Consider the following 17,658-nt stretch of genomic DNA (forward strand, 5'->3'; position numbering starts at 1 on the left):
CAAAGAAGCTAGAGTTAAGAAACAAACCAGAAAGCTTTCAAGTTGCTGTTGGCAGGCTCCTCCTCAAAATGCATTGAAGTTAAATGTAGATGGGGTTGTTTTTGAAACTCTAAATATAGCAGGCGTTGGTGTTATTTTAAGAAATACTTCCTGTGAAGTGATCATGGCTGCAAGTATGAAGGAAAATGGAGTGAATGACCCGATGAAGATTGAGCTTCTTGCTATATTGAGAGGGCTACAAATCTGTATTCCCATGGGTATTTATGAACTTATTATTGAAAGTGATTGACTACTTATAGTAAATGAATTGACTGAAGTAGGTGAATCAAGATCTTTATGGGGTAATTTTTTTTATGAGGTGAAGAATATGATGAAGATGTTCTCAAAATGTTCTATTCAACATAAGGGACGGATGGCTAATGAAGCAGCTCACACTTTGGCAAAGTATGACATACATCTAGATGACTTGGTAACTTGGTGGGGTTCATTCCTAGAGTATATTTCACAAGTTATTTGGTATGAGACTTTGATGTAATTGTGGTTGTTCATGAATAAAAGTTTTATCTTCCTATCAAAAAAAAAAAAAAAATGTTCAAGTATCCCATTTTCCCTTTGAAAAAAATAGGTCCATTATTTAAAAAATAATTTTTTTTTATGTAAGTTTCAAATTTATCAATTTTTAAAAAATTAATACGTAAAACTTCCATGATAAATATCATTTCTGAAATCTCAAAATAGTCAATGTGATGGCCTGCTAGCCAAATGCTCTAAAATAAAACATAAAAATCCCTGTAAACCCTACAAAATCACTCCGATACGTCACACGTGCAGCTTTAGGTAGTCCTGACTAAGGGAATGTTTAGAAAATGAGATAAGGTGAGAAATTTATAAATAATAGTAAAATAATTTATGAATAATAGTGAAATAGTTTAAATTATGATGTTTTATGAAGTTTTGAGAAATAAAAGAGAAAAAATTGAATAAAAATATTATAAAGTTAAAATATTATTATAATATAAATTTTTAATATAATTTATTTTTTAGAATTTGAAAAAGTTAAATTATTTTTTATGTATTGTTAGAAAAAATTGTAATAATTAAATAATAATTAGATAAAAATGTTAAAAATTAAAAATTAAAAAAATATATATTTAATTGCTGTTTAGATATTGAAATATAATAAGATAAAATGGGATAAAACTATTTTTAACATCCAAACAATCCTATTAAACGACACCAAGTTTATGCCATCCACCACAACTACTGCTCGCTCCAATAGAATTGGGTGGACAGTGGAAATGGTTGACACGATGATGACGCAATTGACTGTAGTCCTGCATAACCATTCTCTGTGAATAACCAACCTCCTTCTAAATAAAAGAAGTACCCTTGTATATCTTCATTTCTCTGTATTCCATTCTGCGTGGTTTACCATGTTGTTGCAGTGTTGTTGGAGCTTTTCCGCATGTTCTTGGGCTTCAACTCATCCGTCGTTATCATCGGCAAGCCACCATAATGTTGTTTCTTCTAACAAGAAACAACCCTTTCTTCTTCTGCTTCTTCGCCCAAGAGTAAGACGGCCCAAATCCTCTTCTCTAAAGCCGACTTGTCTCGGAGCTGAATTAAGCGACCAAATTTGGCAACTCCCCCATAACAAGGTCCGAAATTCTTCTTTCCCACCCACTTTTTATTGGTGTTATTTAATTTATCCTTGTTTGCCAAAAAAATCAAATTCCTGCCGTAGGTTCTAGTTGCGGCTGTTGTTTCTGCGGCGATTGGGCAGCTCTCTAAGCCCTTCACTTCTATATTGCTCTATGGCAAAGACTTGGACTTCAAGGCTACCATTCAGGCTGGAGGCTTCCCTTCTACTCATTCTTCTGTACTCCCTCTCCCTTTCATCCTCCAATTATTTGTTTATTTGTTTTTCATGCATCTGGGTATCGCCATTGGGGATTTACTTTTTAAGTCGATATATTTTTCACATCTTATGGATAGGCAGTAGTGGCTACCGCAACAACAATTGGCTTGGAAAGGTACGCGGCGTTCGTGTTTCTTTATCTCGGTTTTTAACGTATTGCAAGTTCACTATATACTGCCCAATTCAATATGTGGATGCGTCTTCCCTATCTTTACAATGTTATTTGATCACAGGGGTCTCTCCGATTCAATTTTTGGCCTAACGCTTGTTTATGCCGGCCTTGTTATGTACGATGCGCAGGTATACGCGTCCTTTTCGTTTTACATTCTACTCCATGTGTCACTTCACTTCATTATTTCAAATCTCCTAGGTTAAAGCAATTTCAGTGCTGTTTCCTCAATAATTCAGTGGGAGGATTCTTCAAATGCTGCCTTAAATATATTAAGAATGTTAGAAACTACCTTCATTTTCATTTGTACGCTTAATGATATCTGGGTAATTCAAACTCCACATGCTACCAATAGAATGAGGCGCTACAACCAACTCCTTTAACCTGAACCCAGATCTAGTATTCACAAGATAATGACGGGATTCAGGATGGTTGGTGTATTTTGACTTTTATCAACTCTTCTTTGCTCTAAATATAAGCCAGTGAGAACTTAGAGAAGGGAAGTTGGATCTTAGGCACAGGTTTCACATCATCAGTTTATGTGTAACGAATCTAACTGTTGAAGTTTTGCTTTTCAAGAAACCAGTTGTGATTTGGTAAAACATTCACCAGTACATTTAAAGAAGTGGCAATATGGTCCCAAGTTAGTCCATGCAGAAAATAGTTGCAATTGTCTAGGTCAAGTGAACTATGCCTTTCAGATCAACAAAATTAAAAAACTTTCAGTACTGAGCTCGTTCTTCACCCTAGTTGACTTACCCTATTTAAGTTTAGTTGACCTAGCAAGCCATTGCTCCACCTTTGAAGCTTTTGATAGCAGCTTAACTAGAAATTCCATCCATATAAAATATTTTATCATATTACATTTCTTAAGTAAAGTAATTACATTTATGGCATGTTTCTCAGTCATAGTGCATTAATGACCCCTTTTGGATTCCTTGGTGCGAAAATAGACTTTTGCTCTCCGTACACTTGCGAAAATACTATGTTTTTTCATTTTGGTGAGTCGTTAATGGCGCAAGAATACTGAAGGGATTTATGTAAGTTTTAAGATTATGAGGGGTCAATATGTTGAAGCGGTGATTGAGTCCAAATGTTTCATCTTGTCAAAACTTAGAGAGGGTGGTGTGCGAGTAACAGAGAGAAGTTGGAAAACAGAGTACTCGGTGGAGCTGGGGTACTCTTCAATTCAGTGGCTTGTGAAGGTACTGGAGGAGTGCTTAAGCAAGGGGAAGAATGAGGTTTATTCGGCAACACGGAATGGATTCTCTAGTCTTATAGCACAATGATGTGTTAACAGGAGAGGGAGATTTCTTGAAATATCAGAGTACAATCAGGGAGGGAGGAGAAATGTCATCTATATTCCTGAGGGTGAAAACTGAGGGGGATGGAGGAAGATGAGGGAGAAGCTGAGAGAGAAAGGTATGGATGGCTCAAAAAGGGATGTTGTGCATGGAGGAGGGGGGCGGAACCTCGGTAGTGGGGCACTGAGAAATAAAGATTGGTCGTATAAGGAGGCGTTGTCTGTGAATATTAACCAGCGGCAGGGTGGTGCGAACTTGCGCGATGGCGGTGGGAACTTGCATGAAGAAGGTGCGAGAGCTGCAGGTAGAGGACAACGGCCATGGCAGAGGGAAGGAACGCTGCATCCAAATTGTGTGTCGTGCCATGCTTTGTGTCAGGAGACGTGGGAAGTCAGAAAGGACTTGGCGGAAATGCAGGGACAGCTGCGTTCACTGCAGAGGGAGGTGGCTGTAATAGTGAAGTTTACCGGGTCTTTTAAGCAATGGAGGAGACGGGGGTTTTAAGGGAAAGAGAAGGAACATGGGCCGGGTTTCTCTCAGAACAAGGCCCAGCAGAAAAGAAGAAAAGGAAAGAGCTGGGCTGTGTGGAGAAAAAAGAGTGGGCCGGCGTGGCCCAAAACCATTCTTAGCAGCCCACCCGTATTCACTCAGGCTGATGGGGCAGGGCCTTCTAGGCCTTCTGGACAGCAGCTTGTTGGGCTTGGGCCGGCCCAGCCCAGGAATCTTACAGGACTCGGGTCAGAGCAACCCGTATCGTCCTCGAGCCCTAGCAACCTTCCACCCGAGCTGAGCAGCCTCGGGTTTGTGCCGGATAGCCAACCGACGGCGCTGGGTCAGCCGATGGTTACACAGACAGTGCCGATGGTGGCAGAGGATGTCGCCGATGAAGCGACGCCGGTGTTCTGCGCGCAACAGGCTCTGGTGGGTTTCGAGGATCGTCTTTCTCCGCCACACGTGGGACAGAAACTGCCGATGAAGGGAGGTGGGGGGTTCTCGACTCCGGTGGACCTCTCTGTGAGACATTTAGAGGAGCTTGAGGTGGATGAGGAGGAGAATGATTCCGACGATTTGATGCACTCCGTGGAGGATGAACTCTTCATCCCTGAAGCTTGCGGTTTTGATGAGCTTTCGGTAGGGGGTAGTTTTCAGGAGAACAGAGTGGGGAATCCAATCCCATTGAACTATTATTTTCCAGACCAAGTCTCAGATTGGGTAATACACAAAGCAAAGGAAATTCAAAATGTGGTAGGGATAGCTTGTGATGGGTTTGAGGAGCAGTTCATAGCTTTGTTAACTGCTATGGAAGCTGGTCACCGCCATAATAAGAAGGGGGAATCAAAGAAAAGCCGGGAACTGAAAAGATTGATGTGGTCGATGAATTCGGAAGGTGGTTCGAGTAGGAATAGGGCAAAAGGGAAGGGGCTGAATATTTCTCAATGAACCCTAAGATTGTTTCTTGGAATGTTCGGGGCCTTAATGTGGTAGAGAAACGTCTTCGGATTAGACATTTAATTCGTGAGTGGAAAGCGGACATTGTGTGCTTACAGGAGACAAAACTGAAAATGATCAACAGGAAGATTGTGAGGAGTTTATGGAGCAACATATATGTAGACTGGGTTTATTTGGCCTCTTCAGGGGCATCGGGAGGTATGGTGGTGATGTGGGACAAGAGAGTGGTGGAGAAAGTGGAGGAATATATAGGGAGATATTTGATAGCTTGCGCATTTAAATGTGTTTTAGATGGTTTTTCATGGGCATTTGCAGGCGTGTATGGGCCTAATCTAGATTCAGACAGAAGCATGTTGTGGGATGAGCTTGTAGGGGTGTATAGTTGGTGGGAGCTCCCTTGGTGCATTGGAGGGGATTTCAATGTGGTTCGTTTTCAAAGTGAATGTTCTGGAAGTAGAAGATTGAGACCAGCAAGTTTGGAGTTCTCGGAGTGTATTTTTGACTTGAATTTGATCGACCTTCCACTTGTTGGGGGTGTAGCAACTTGGTCAAATAATCAGACTTGGTCCCGTTTGGACCGTTTCTTAATTTCACCTGAGTTGGAAAGTCATTTTCCTGATATCTGGCAAACTCGTTTGGCACGCCTAGCATCAGATCATTGGCCAATTTTGCTTGATTGTGGAGGCATTCGCAGCGGTAAAAAGTATTTTAAGTTTGAGAATATGTAGTTGAAGTCTGAAGGTTTCGTGGATAGGGTCAAACAATGGTGGAGTTCGTATCATCTTGAAGGTACACCTAGCTACATTTTTGCAAGTAAATTGAAAGAGTTAAAAAGAGATCTAAAGGCGTGGAACCAACATACTTTCGGCAATGTAGAAGATAATAAAAATACAAAGTGGGAGGAAATACAGGAGTTAGAAAGACTCCAAGAAGGGAGACCACTTACTGAGGAGGAACAAGTATATAAAACTATGATGGGTGCAGACATTGAGAGAATAATTCTTCAAGAAGAGATGTCGTGGCGCCAGAAATCAAGAGCCCTTTGGCTAAAGGAAGGGGATCGGAACACAAAGTTCTTCCATAAAATTGCAAATTCTTATAGAAGAAATAATAACATTGAGATGCTGAAAATTGAAGGGGTCGAGTGTAGAGAAGAAGAAGCAATAAAAAACCATGTGGTAAATTTCTTTGGTGAGCTTCTTACTGAACAGGTGGGGTGGAGGCCTACTTTGAATGGATTGGTTTTTGGTACTATAGAGTTGGAGGAAGTCGAAAGGATGGAAAGGGCTTTCGAAGAGGAAGAGGTCTATGATGTAATAAAGAAAATGGCTAAAGATAAGGCACCCGGTCCTGATGGTTTCTCCATGGGTTTTTACCAAGAATGTTGGGAGGTGATAAAGGGGGATCTCATGAAGGTGTTTCAGGAGCTTTTCTCGATTGGCAAATTTGAGAAAAGCCTCAACACCACTTTCTTTGCTTTAATCCCTAAAAAGGTAGGGGCTTCTGAGATCTCCGATTTTCGGCCTATTAGTCTAGTGAATGGTACGTACAAGATCATTGCTAAAGTACTCGCTAACCGTCTGAGTGGGGTCTTGGGACAGATCGTTACTAAGCCCCAAAATGCCTTTGTGAAGGGTAGACAAATACTTGATGCGGCTCTAATTGCTAATGAATGTCTGGACAGTCGTGTGAAGACTGGTCGCCCAGGGCTTATGTGCAAGGTAGATATGGAGAAGGCATATGATCATGTTAATTGGGATTTCCTTCTATATCTACTGGGTAGGTGCGGATTTGGAGAAAAATGGAGGTCATGGATCAGATGGTGTATTTCCACGGCAAGATTTTCTGTGTTAATCAACGGCAGTCCAGAGGGTTTCTTCCCGAGTTCTCGTGGCTTGAGACAAGGGGATCCATTATCTCCATTACTTTTTGTTATTGTTATGGAGGCACTAAGCAGGATGACCTCAGCCTTAGTGACTAATGGTTATATGAGTGGTTTTCAGATTGGATCGCCGAGTAGGGGTACCATTACCATCTCACATTTACTGTTTGCAAATGATACGCTTATTATGTGTGATGCCGAGTTAGATCAGTTGAGGGCTGTGAGGGCATTGTTGCTTTGTTTTGAAGAAGTGTCTGGTTTAAAAGTGAATTATGATAAATCTGAGTTGGTGCCTATTGGAGAAGTTCAAAATTTAAGGGTATTGGCTGGTACTCTGGGTTGTAAGATAGGGTCTCTCCCTATGAACTATTTGGAATTACCTTTGGGTATAGCCTCGAGGGCGCTTTCTATTTGGGATACTGTGATTGAAAAAGTAGAGAGAAGATTAGCAGGTTGGAAGAGAATGTATTTGTCAAAAGGGGGCAGGATCACGCTTATCAAAAGTACGCTTTCTAATCTACCCACTTATTTCTTATCCTTATTCCCTATACCGGCTAGTGTAGCGGGACGTCTTGAGAAGATACAAAGAGACTTTCTGTGGGGGGGCCTAGGTGAAGAGTTCAAATTCCATTTAGTCAAGTGGGAAATTGTATGTCGTCCTATCTCCAATGGTGGATTGGGTATTAGAAATTTGAGGATGTTCAATCGGGCACTACTTGGCAAATGGTTGTGGCGGTATATCAAGGAACCGGATGCCTTATGGAAGATTGTGATTGAGAACAAATACGGTGGTCTAGAGGGGGGTTGGTGTACTAGAGATGTTCGAGGGGCAACTGGAAAGGGACTATGGAAACACATTAGAAGAGGATGGGTGGTTTTCCATCAACATACAAGATTGCAATTGGGTACAGGTTCAAAGATCAGATTTTGGAAGGATGTTTGGTGTACCAATTGTACTCTACAAGACAGGTTTCCTACACTTTTCGTGATTGCAAATGCTAAAGATGCCATGGTGGCGGAGGTAATGGAAGTTGTAGGTAGAAACATCCATTGGAATATCAATTTCTTTAGAGCAGCACATGACTGGGAGATGGGGAGTTTTATAGATTTTTATAGCCTTTTATACTCTTGTCGCCCAAATACCTAGCATACAGATGATTTGTGGTGGTGTCCAACAAGGAAAGGGGTCTTCACTGTTAGCTCCTTTTACAAGGTACTCACACAAGTTCCTGACAGACAATTTCCATGAAGAAAGCTCTGGTACAATAAGGCTCCTCTCAAAGCTTCTTTCTTTGTGTGGACAGCGGCTCTGGGGAAGATTCTTACTACGGATAATCTGAGAAAAAGAAGCATAATTATAGCAGACTGGTGTTGTATGTGTAAAAGAGGGGGTGAATCGGTGGATCATTTACTTTTACATTGCGAGGTAGCCAGGACTATTTGGGATGCGGTGTTTAACAGAATAGATCTAGCATGGGTTATGCCAGAAACTGTGATGGATGCTTTGGCCTGTTGGACCTCAATTCGAGGAGTGAGACAGATTAAAGCGGTTTGGAAGATGATTCCAAACTGTATTATGTGGTGCTTATGGCAGGAGCGCAATGAGAGGATTTTTGAAGACAAAGAGAGATCAATAGCGGAGCTAAAAATGTTATTTTTTCGGACCCTTTGTACTTGGGCTCATGCTGTGGACTTTAATGGCATGGAATTTCATGAGTTTCTAGTTTCTAATGTTCCCACCTAGTTAGGATGGGAGCAGTAGAACTTTTCTTTGTAATTGACACTTTTGGATGAATATATACTTATTTTACTTATCAAAAAAAAAAGTAAAGTAATTTAAACATGACTGCATACCTAAGAGATCTATTGCAGGTTCTGATTACCTTACTGACATAAATATATGGTTTTGAACTGGGCCTGAGACCTTTCTCTACCAATGGGTTGATTAAAGGAACTGGATCTTGGTGTGGATCTTCCTGTAAATATTGTCAAGGGCTTTTCCATTCTCTTTGATCATTAGACCCGGTTCATTTTGGTGGTTTGATAGTTGTTACTAAGGCAAATGGGGTTTCCTCATGTATTCTCTCCCTATCTCTCAACCGTACAGACTTGATCTGCACAATTAAAGTATCGTGGACTGCTTAATACTATTCTACATAAATTTTTTTTCGGGGTGGGATTTGTGATAATATGAAATCATATAGGCATGCATCGTTTGCAATTGAACCAATGATTTATGATCAATGTGATTGATTAAACTAAGGGTCATTAAGATTGGAGTTGAGAAGGTAGCAAGAGCTATTAGATTTGATCTCTTGTTTGGTGATTGCTTTGCCAAGGATGAATCAAATTTAACAACCAATTGTATTAACCCCCTGTCTTAGAAATTGAAGTTGAATGCTTGCAGTTTAAAGGTGCTTGTAGTTGGTGCCACTGTTTGTAAAACAGCATATGCTGAGTCATCATTTCTTGTTTGTTGGATTCAGCGCTGAAGCCAGGTTTTGGTTGATGCTTCACAATTACGTTGTTTCCTTGTTTTGAATTATATTGTGATTTTGGAGAAAAGGAGTTAGATAATGGATCCGTCCCTCAATCATGCTTGTAATGTGGTTTCAGTTTGTCTAATTCAGCTAACTAATTTCTGTCCTGGCATTGATGGCATTGAAGAATACTATATCCTTATAATAACCTTAACATCATGCCACAACTGTTATATGCCTCTCCCATACATGTCAGAAGTAGACAAAAGCCATACTAGGCCTGTAAAACATGCAGAAAGCAAAGTGGCTGGTCTTTAGGCTGTTTTTCCAATCAGAATTGTAACATACATGGGAGATATTTCATGTGCTCCATTTTAATTGTTGCAAAAATCAGGGAGCCTGATCTGCTAATGCCTCATGAACCTTGAATAATGTTTTGCTCTTTTCTTCACCAGTGATGATCTTCTATTTGTTAAACCTTTGAATACATCATTAACCTTCTTTAGTTCATGGCCATCTGTGAATATCATTTGTAACTTTTTGGGAGCTGTTACAAGCTCTGATCATGAAACATTTTTGCTAATTTCCATGAATGCAGAACCGAACTCCTGGTTTAGATAGTCTCAAACAACAGAATGTTCGTTCGTGAACATGTTTTCTCTCTTCCCCACCCCCACCCTGCTCGCCATGAGTTGCTTAGTAACAGTTTTCTTGCTTTGTTGAATTATTTCAAAATCTAGCTCTCAATTCTTGTATTTTTTCCCCTTTTGTACCTAAGTGGAATACTTCCCTTCTCTTTTTTGTGTTGTTTTTATATGCTATTGTCACCAAACTGCTCCTTCAGGTGAAAAAGGTTTGTCATTGCAGCTAATACCTTTGAGACGAATACTTTATGGTCTGTCAGCCATAAATTTCTTAAAATATTTAGCTTTTGAGTTGTCTACCAGCCATTAATGAAATCATATAAGAATGTAACATCTGAGGTATATATGGATGTATCCTAGATGGTGACAATTATAACAATAGAATAAGAGAGAATGTAAAGGATTCTCCATAAAACAGCTTCAGGGCTTTGCCATAGATGGATAATTTATCTAGGACTTTACCTTTTGATTACTGTATATTCCATTGACATTCTCCATTAATGTCACTTGCCCTGATTCACATTTCTGGGCGTGTCCTTTTCAATTACTTTTGATGGATACATAGTTGTCACCAAGAACTAGAGAATGATCTAGTGGGCTTGGAATGGAAGTAAAGAAATCTTTGCACATGGAGCTTGCTTGGAATTCTTGCATGGATCATCTTTGTGGGTGAGTTCTTCCAAAAGAAATATTTGGGATTCGTGTATCCCTCTCTTATTTCAGCCTCTTGTAAAGATTCCAGCTTATGGAAACCGGTCTTGACATTGATTAAAGAAGTTGCTGGTGGCACTACTTGGCTTGTCAGGGAAGGGAACGTGAACTTCTAGTATGACAAATGGTCTACCAAAGGTATTCTGGCAGAGCAAGCTGAGGTTCAAAATGCTGGGTTAACTGTTGCTGAGATGTTATCTCAAATGTATGGAATCTCGGAGCCTAACAAAGCTCGTTGTGCTTCGAGTTGTCTTCTCAGACCTGTCATACTTCGATTGATCTGAGAAATGCTCCAGATATTTTAATTTGTGCAGCCAATAGTAAAGGTTCTTTTTCACTCAAGACAGCCTGGCCCCCATAAGATGAAGAGGGGAAGAATTTTGCCTTGGCATAGATGGGTTTGGTGTAATCTTTTGCCTAAGCAGATTTTGGTTTTAGCATGGATAGGGATAATAGTTTGCCATTTGATGCAAATATTCGAAGTTCGCACATTCCGTTAGCCCCTAAGTGTGACTGCTGTGCTATCATTCTATGGAAACCTTGAAACATGTAATGTGTTCAGGGAAGCTTGCAACAATGATATGGAAATATTTCTCTGCAGTTGTGAGGGCGAGATTCTGGGAGAAGCACTCGTGGTTCCAGAGGATGAGCTTTTGGTTTCAAAGAGCCAATAGCAATTCACAACTGGGAATTATTTTTGGTCTCCTTCCTTGTTTTAATAGTTGGTGCTAATGGGGTAGGATATGCAATGCAAGAATGGAGGGCTTATATGGGGAAGCTTCAGAGCGGATTAGGAAGATAAAAGCCTATTTGAAGGATTCTTTTTTGAAAGTGTCAAAAGTTAGAGAGCTGGATAGCATGAATTGCTATCTTTTCTCAGCTTGGACTACAGGTGCTACCATTACATAGACCTACTGTCCAAGTCTTGAAGTGGCTAAAACCTTTACCAGGTAGAGTGAAATTGAATGTTGATTGCAGCTCTTTTGGCAACCCGGGAAATTGTGGTGGTGGTGGTATCATTCGGGACTGAGGGATTTTTTGTTGCTGGATTCTCTGCTAGCTATGGGACTGGAACCAACACCGAAGCAGAGTTAGCAGCAGTACGAGATGGGTTAAAGCTTTGTATTCAATTAAGCTTGACTCATATCAATTTGGATTCTGATTCTTGCTTGGTTGTCGACTGGTTGATGTATAAATCTGAGGTATATATGTGGCTTAAATGGGAAGAAGTCATGGAAGTAAGGAATGCTGTTTCTGTTGAGTGTCCCATGTTTTTAGGGAGGTGAATAGTGCTGCTTATTTCTTTGCAAAGCGTGGTGAGTTTTTGGATAGCAGATTAGGTTGGACAGATTAGGTTGTTCTTATTTGAGACGTGAATAAAATAGGATACCATTGTTTGCATACTGTATAGTTTTACTTCGGAGAATCTGGTTTTTGTTGTATGGTTTACTTTTTGTTGTGAATCTGGTTTTCTTTTTCTTTTCTTTTTTTCAATAAAATTGCGGGGTATTGGCCTCTTAATTCTTATAAAAAATAAATAAAAAAGAAAAAGAAAAGAAAAGCAAAAGAAATCTAGTGGCTTAACCTAGTTGTAGTATTGAAAGCCAAGCGGAAAGTATACTTTTGTGAAGGCATTTGTTATAGGTCAAACCCTACTGTATTGTCTTCCAAGAATGAGAGAGAACTCATAATTCATGCTAGAATATAGGGGGATACGTATTAATACCGCCCCCCAAACGACTAAAATTGACACATTGCATTCTCTAATTACCAAAAATTGATAAGTAGCACTTTCATTTAATTATGTTCATATGGATGAGAAATATGTGAAAATAGGTTACGTGACATAATCTTAATTGTTAGATCTTAACAGAGGGTGTACATTGTAATACTTTGGTAGTTTGAGAGTACAGTTTATCCTTGTTGGTAGTTTGGGGTGCAATTGGTAAAACGCCTATTCGTTGGAGGATGAAAAGTGTATTATTCCCTGTAATATATCTAGATTCTTCACTTTTAAATGTTTAGAATGTTGCCAATATGTTCTCATGATCTACTTTTTTTTTGCACAACTTGTGTAGGGTTACTTTTCATTACATTTTCAGTTCTTCCTAAATTAGAAATAGAAACAACATCGTACAAACTGAATCTTCCATTTGGTTTGGATTTGACTTGCTGCAGGGTGTGCGAAGGGAAGTAGGAAATCATGCGAAAGTGCTGAACAAAGTGCTGGATCATTCAGTTCCCACCAAGGACACAGATGATGTTATTGATACTAAATCGGGAACATCGTATCCCAGAAGTTTGGGGAGCCTTGGGCAACTTCTGTCCAAGGAAGCAACTTCTATTTCATCAAAACCAACTAATTCTTCTCTATTACTTCAACCGGATGACAAAAGGAGGCAAACTAGTCAAGCAGTGCTGTCTACTGAACAAGCTGATGTTGAAGAAGAAAGAACTACTGATAATTTAATTCCATTAAAAGAATCAATCGGCCACACTGAGATTGAAGTCATAGCAGGTGCTTTGCTTGGTTTCTTTGTTAGCTTAGCTGTATATACCATAATGTAATACCCTATTTTGCTGTATGCCTTATTATTTTACTAGTTTACAGTATTCTTTGGCATATTGTGTTCATTGCAACATCAATGTAGCACCCAAATAATATCCCACCACTTCACTACTTATTCCCACAGTATCTGTCATAAAAGATTTCCCTCCTCTTTTCAAAACAAAACACAAAAATTAATACAACTTTCTCATGCTTCAAAAAAAATATTAAAAAATTAAACCCTATAATATTTTTGTTTAATCTTTTCTTTCTCATTTTCAAGAACACAATAAAACATCTTAACTCAAATCATTTACTATTATTTATAAATTATTTTACTAAAGTGGCTATCTTAAAGGCTAAAAGCAGCAGTGTTTTTTGGTTCAAATTTTTTCTGACGGTTTCATCCCTCATGATTTGTCTGTTTTGTCCCTCGGAATTGACTGGAGGCTTATTTGTCTGCTGATTTCTTTTACCTTTTACAATGGGTTTTGTCTTGAGATTATTTCTTCCACAACATTTTTTCCCTCTTTTACTCGCACCTTTCACATGAAAATTTCCTCTCTTGTATTTTCAGTGTTCTGTGTTTCCCAATTCCTCACAGAAATCAGACCAAACCAAACACAATATGTAATATATACTTTAAAAAATCATGCTGAGAGGATTCATGAAACAGAGAGAAGGGACATCTGAGGTATTCTTAGACCCACCACCCATGGCTTGTGATGTTGTTCTTTCTCTTTAGACTAGACACTTCTTTCTGTGATTTTGTGGAGGGTGGCGGCAACAGTTGGTGGAACACCGATGAAACAGAGAAGAGAGAAAAGAGAGCCCGACAGAGTGAGAGTGAGAGAGAGAGAGAGAGATGGAAGAGAAGAGTTACCCTGGGTTCTTGCGATGTCGTCGGCAACAGTGGAGAAGGCTTAGGGCTAGTTTGTTTTCATAAATCCTCTCAATTCATTTCATTTTATTTAATCATTATAATTTTCTCAAATTTTTATAAAAAAAAAAAAAAATTCAATTTTTTCATATTTAAAAAAAATATTAAAAAAATATTTTATTTTAATTTTATTTTTAATTTCAATTCATCTCATCTATGAAAATAAATATTTTTTTTATTATTATTACAATGGAAGAGAGAGGAGGGGGGGGGGTTGGTTTTAGTAATTTTAAGAATTTATCAGAAATGGCCTACAACTTTTTTTTTTCCCTCGAAAAATGATAGTAAATTTTCATAAAATTCTTATTAAAAAAAAAAAAGAAACTCTTAAAAAATGAACTTTAATGTTGGGCAACATTTTATTTTCTTTAACTTTGATCTGTGTGAATATTTAGGTGATTTGTTACATTTTAGTATGAATCTATAGTTGTTTATATATATATATATATATATATATATATATATTGCATTTGTTAATGATTTGTTCTATTAAGATATATAATTTTGAAAATGAAATATTTTCATCGTCTTCCTATGAATTGAATAATTTATTCATTAACCTTAAATTATTTTTGAAATTTGAATCTAATTTTTGGTTTGAATTGTATTACAATTTCTTTATTTTTTTTCTTAGCGTAAAGGATAGGGCTTTACATTATAATTATATGGTCAAATTATTTAACACGTAGTACTATAGTTTATATTATTAAAATTGATGCGTTACATATTTATTCTACAAAAAAATAATATATAACATACGCATTCGATTTTAACTATTAAGAGTTATAATAATAGGTGAAGTAGTACTATAGTTATAAATTTTCAAAAAGAAATAATTATAACTTGTTGATAATTTAAATATATATATATAATATGTCATTATTAATATTTTACTTTGAGAAGTGTGAGAATGTAAAATCAATTGATGTTTTGCATTTTTATTATTTGTTATAATGTCTTTGAAAAATGAGATAAATTAATAAAAAAATTTCCCGTTCTATCAGACATTATATAGCTTTTGCTTTTGATTATTTTACATGTGAATAGTTACAAATTTAGAATTAAAAATTGTTCGTATTTTATTAATGTTTAAAAAGAAGGTTACGAAACATTTGAAGTAAGTTAAAATGATATGGTTCGGATTCTCAAACTAAAAGTTAAATTCATTTGGAGTGGTGCTGTAATGAAATCATTGATGAAAACTATGAACATCAATATATCCAAAACAACAATGGTTTAAACACATTTGTTCACAAATTTAAGGTTAAACTTCATATTATTTGTAGGTTTGTTTTATTTTTCTATAATTCATTTCATATGTCTGCTTTCTAAATTAATTTGTTCATTTAAAAATGAAAATTTTGTAAAATTAAAAATCGTTTATACCTATAGATCTCTTTAAGAAAAAACTTTTATCTATTCCATTTAATTAATTCAAAAGAATCTACTTAGTTCAACAAATAATTTGTTTATACCATTTCATTAATCCATGCATGATCATTTACCATATCTCCAAAATATTGCAATACAACCTTCAGAAAAAGGAATGGTTCATCCATTTGGTACAGAAGTAAATCAACTTGGACAACAAAGTCAAAAGAAATTGAGCGTCCTCTCCATCAACCCCATCAATGAAACAATGGCATAAACCATTCAAGTCTTTTGTCATCAAACTTCCAGTGTTGTAATTATATAACTAGATAAAACACTGATTTGCATGGATCTTTCACTTCTGTTAACTTTATATTAGGTTTACTTTAACTTGTATAAATCCATGACTTGTTTTTAACTTTGTATAGATTTTATTTCTCATTTTCTCATTTCCCATTTTGTATGGATTTTATTTGTCATACTTTTGCAACTGGGCATACGTGCATTGTGCATTGTGCGCTTACTAGTGTGTGTGTATATATATATAGAGAGAGAGAGAGAGAGAGAGAGAGAGAGAGAGAGAGAGAAGTAGAATATAAGAAATGAACAGAAAGAATAAGAGCAATTCAACTATCACTGGCCAAATCGAATTGGCTCTATGCTAGAAGGGGTGGAAGCAAGTTAAGAAAAGGTGGTGAGTAGAAAAGTGACCAAATGACTGGAGTTGAAAACGGGACCAGATAATTGGAGTGATAGTCCATGTAAGTAAAGTAAGTATATAATTAAATGTTGGGACCAGATAACTGGAATCCAAGTCACAAGTAAGTAGTAAAGAGAAAGATAAAAATATAATTGTAGTAAAAACAGCAAATAAAAATACTGAAAATACTCATGGATTAGCAATTGAAATAGATGAAGTTCTTCGTTTCAAATGAATAATTATACATGAAAATATTGTGGGATTACGAAGGAAGAGCAAGGAAGTAGGGAAGAGAAGTATTCTTAGGTTCTGGAGCTCCTAAGAATTCTCTAAAACAATAAGTTATTCTTTAGCATTATTATCAATGTTTAGCTGATTTATCCTCTTTTTTTATCCTGCCAGGTTTTCTAGTACAGTCTTTACTAAAGTGATCATACTTACCACAATTGAGAAAATTTTCTTTAGTAGGGTTTTGAGTAAAATATTTTTTGGAAACAGATTTCCTTTTGTAAAAATCATCACGTTTTTTAGGTGTGTATTTTTTGGATTTATAAAACTTATCAGAATTATTATAAACAAAGATTTTGCTTTTTCTTCCTAGAAGGGGCAATAGGAGGAAAGTCAAATTGTTCACAGAAATTTCTCATTTCATATTTGGCTTTCTTGGTATTTTCCAGCTGTTGTCGTAACATTTTTTTATCATTACACATGTCGATACCAAGTTCTTTTTATAGTATTGAAAATATCACCATATGTGAAATTATCATAGTTAAGCAAACCAGTAATGTTGGTAAGTTCATCATTGACCTTATGCGCAAAAAGATGAGGTAATCTATCAATGAATATATCTTTCCAATAAGGTTTTAAACTATCTTCCTGTAGTATTACTCTGGAAAAGAAAACATCTTGATATCATTTGTAGTCAGACATAATATAGCATCTTAAATTATTCAAATAATCACTGATACGAGTAGTAATATTAGAAGGGATGCTAATAAAATGTTTAACAATAGTATAAATCAAGGTGTTAATACTATCAGGGATACCCTAACTTATAGTTATATAAAAAAATAGGCATACCATCATCACGACACTTACCAACATTTATGATGGTTTGTCTTGACTCATTAATAAGATGCTTATCCAATGACAAAGAGTAACAGACAATCTCGTAATTAATAAATCAAAAATTTCGACATGAGTAAGATTATGTCTAGTAGCATAAGCCTTAGCAACTATAGATATCTTATTTATTGTATTGAGGATTTCTTATTCAGATAATTCATCAATATTCCATTTATAAAATTTGTCGGAAGAAATATAAAATTGTGTTTGGAAAAATATTTCTTCAAACTGTAGATCAATAGAAGTAGGTTTGGAATACTAAAACTCATGGGATTAGGTTTTTCTGAAAACCTTTTTATCTCAGGTTTTACCAAATTAATTTTCTCAAGATTTTCTTCAACTAAAGCAATATCCTAATCCGTGAAGAAATTAGAAGATTCAATTTATGAGTTTTCCTAAGAGATTACCTTTTTACTT

The 17,658-nt window shown here is 36.8% G+C and overlaps 1 protein-coding gene across 1 annotated transcript; it reads left to right on the forward strand.

The window, feature by feature from the left end:
- Nucleotides 1-1,283: 1,283 nt before the first annotated feature.
- On the forward strand, nt 1,284-13,237 carry LOC108998361. Its single transcript, XM_018974901.2, has 5 exons — nt 1,284-1,658; nt 1,745-1,879; nt 1,996-2,033; nt 2,152-2,218; nt 12,736-13,237. The coding sequence occupies exons 1-5, from the start codon at nt 1,434-1,436 to the stop codon at nt 13,123-13,125; spliced, it is 855 nt and encodes a 284-aa protein (XP_018830446.2). The 5' UTR covers nt 1,284-1,433; the 3' UTR covers nt 13,126-13,237.
- The last annotated feature ends 4,421 nt before the right edge of the window (nt 13,238-17,658 follow it).

The sequence above is a fragment of the Juglans regia genome, chromosome 6 (assembly GCF_001411555.2).
Source record: "Juglans regia cultivar Chandler chromosome 6, Walnut 2.0, whole genome shotgun sequence".
NCBI lineage: Eukaryota > Viridiplantae > Streptophyta > Magnoliopsida > Fagales > Juglandaceae > Juglans > Juglans regia.

Coding starts and splice junctions, on each gene's coding strand:
- LOC108998361 (XM_018974901.2), top strand. CDS start 1,434: ATGTTGTTGCAGTGTTGTTGGAGCTTTTCCGCATGTTCTTGGGCTTCA. Junction 2,034..2,151: donor ACAACAATTGGCTTGGAAAG/GTACGCGGCGTT, acceptor ATTTGATCACAG/GGGTCTCTCCGATTCAATTT. Junction 2,219..12,735: donor TTGTTATGTACGATGCGCAG/GTATACGCGTCC, acceptor GACTTGCTGCAG/GGTGTGCGAAGGGAAGTAGG.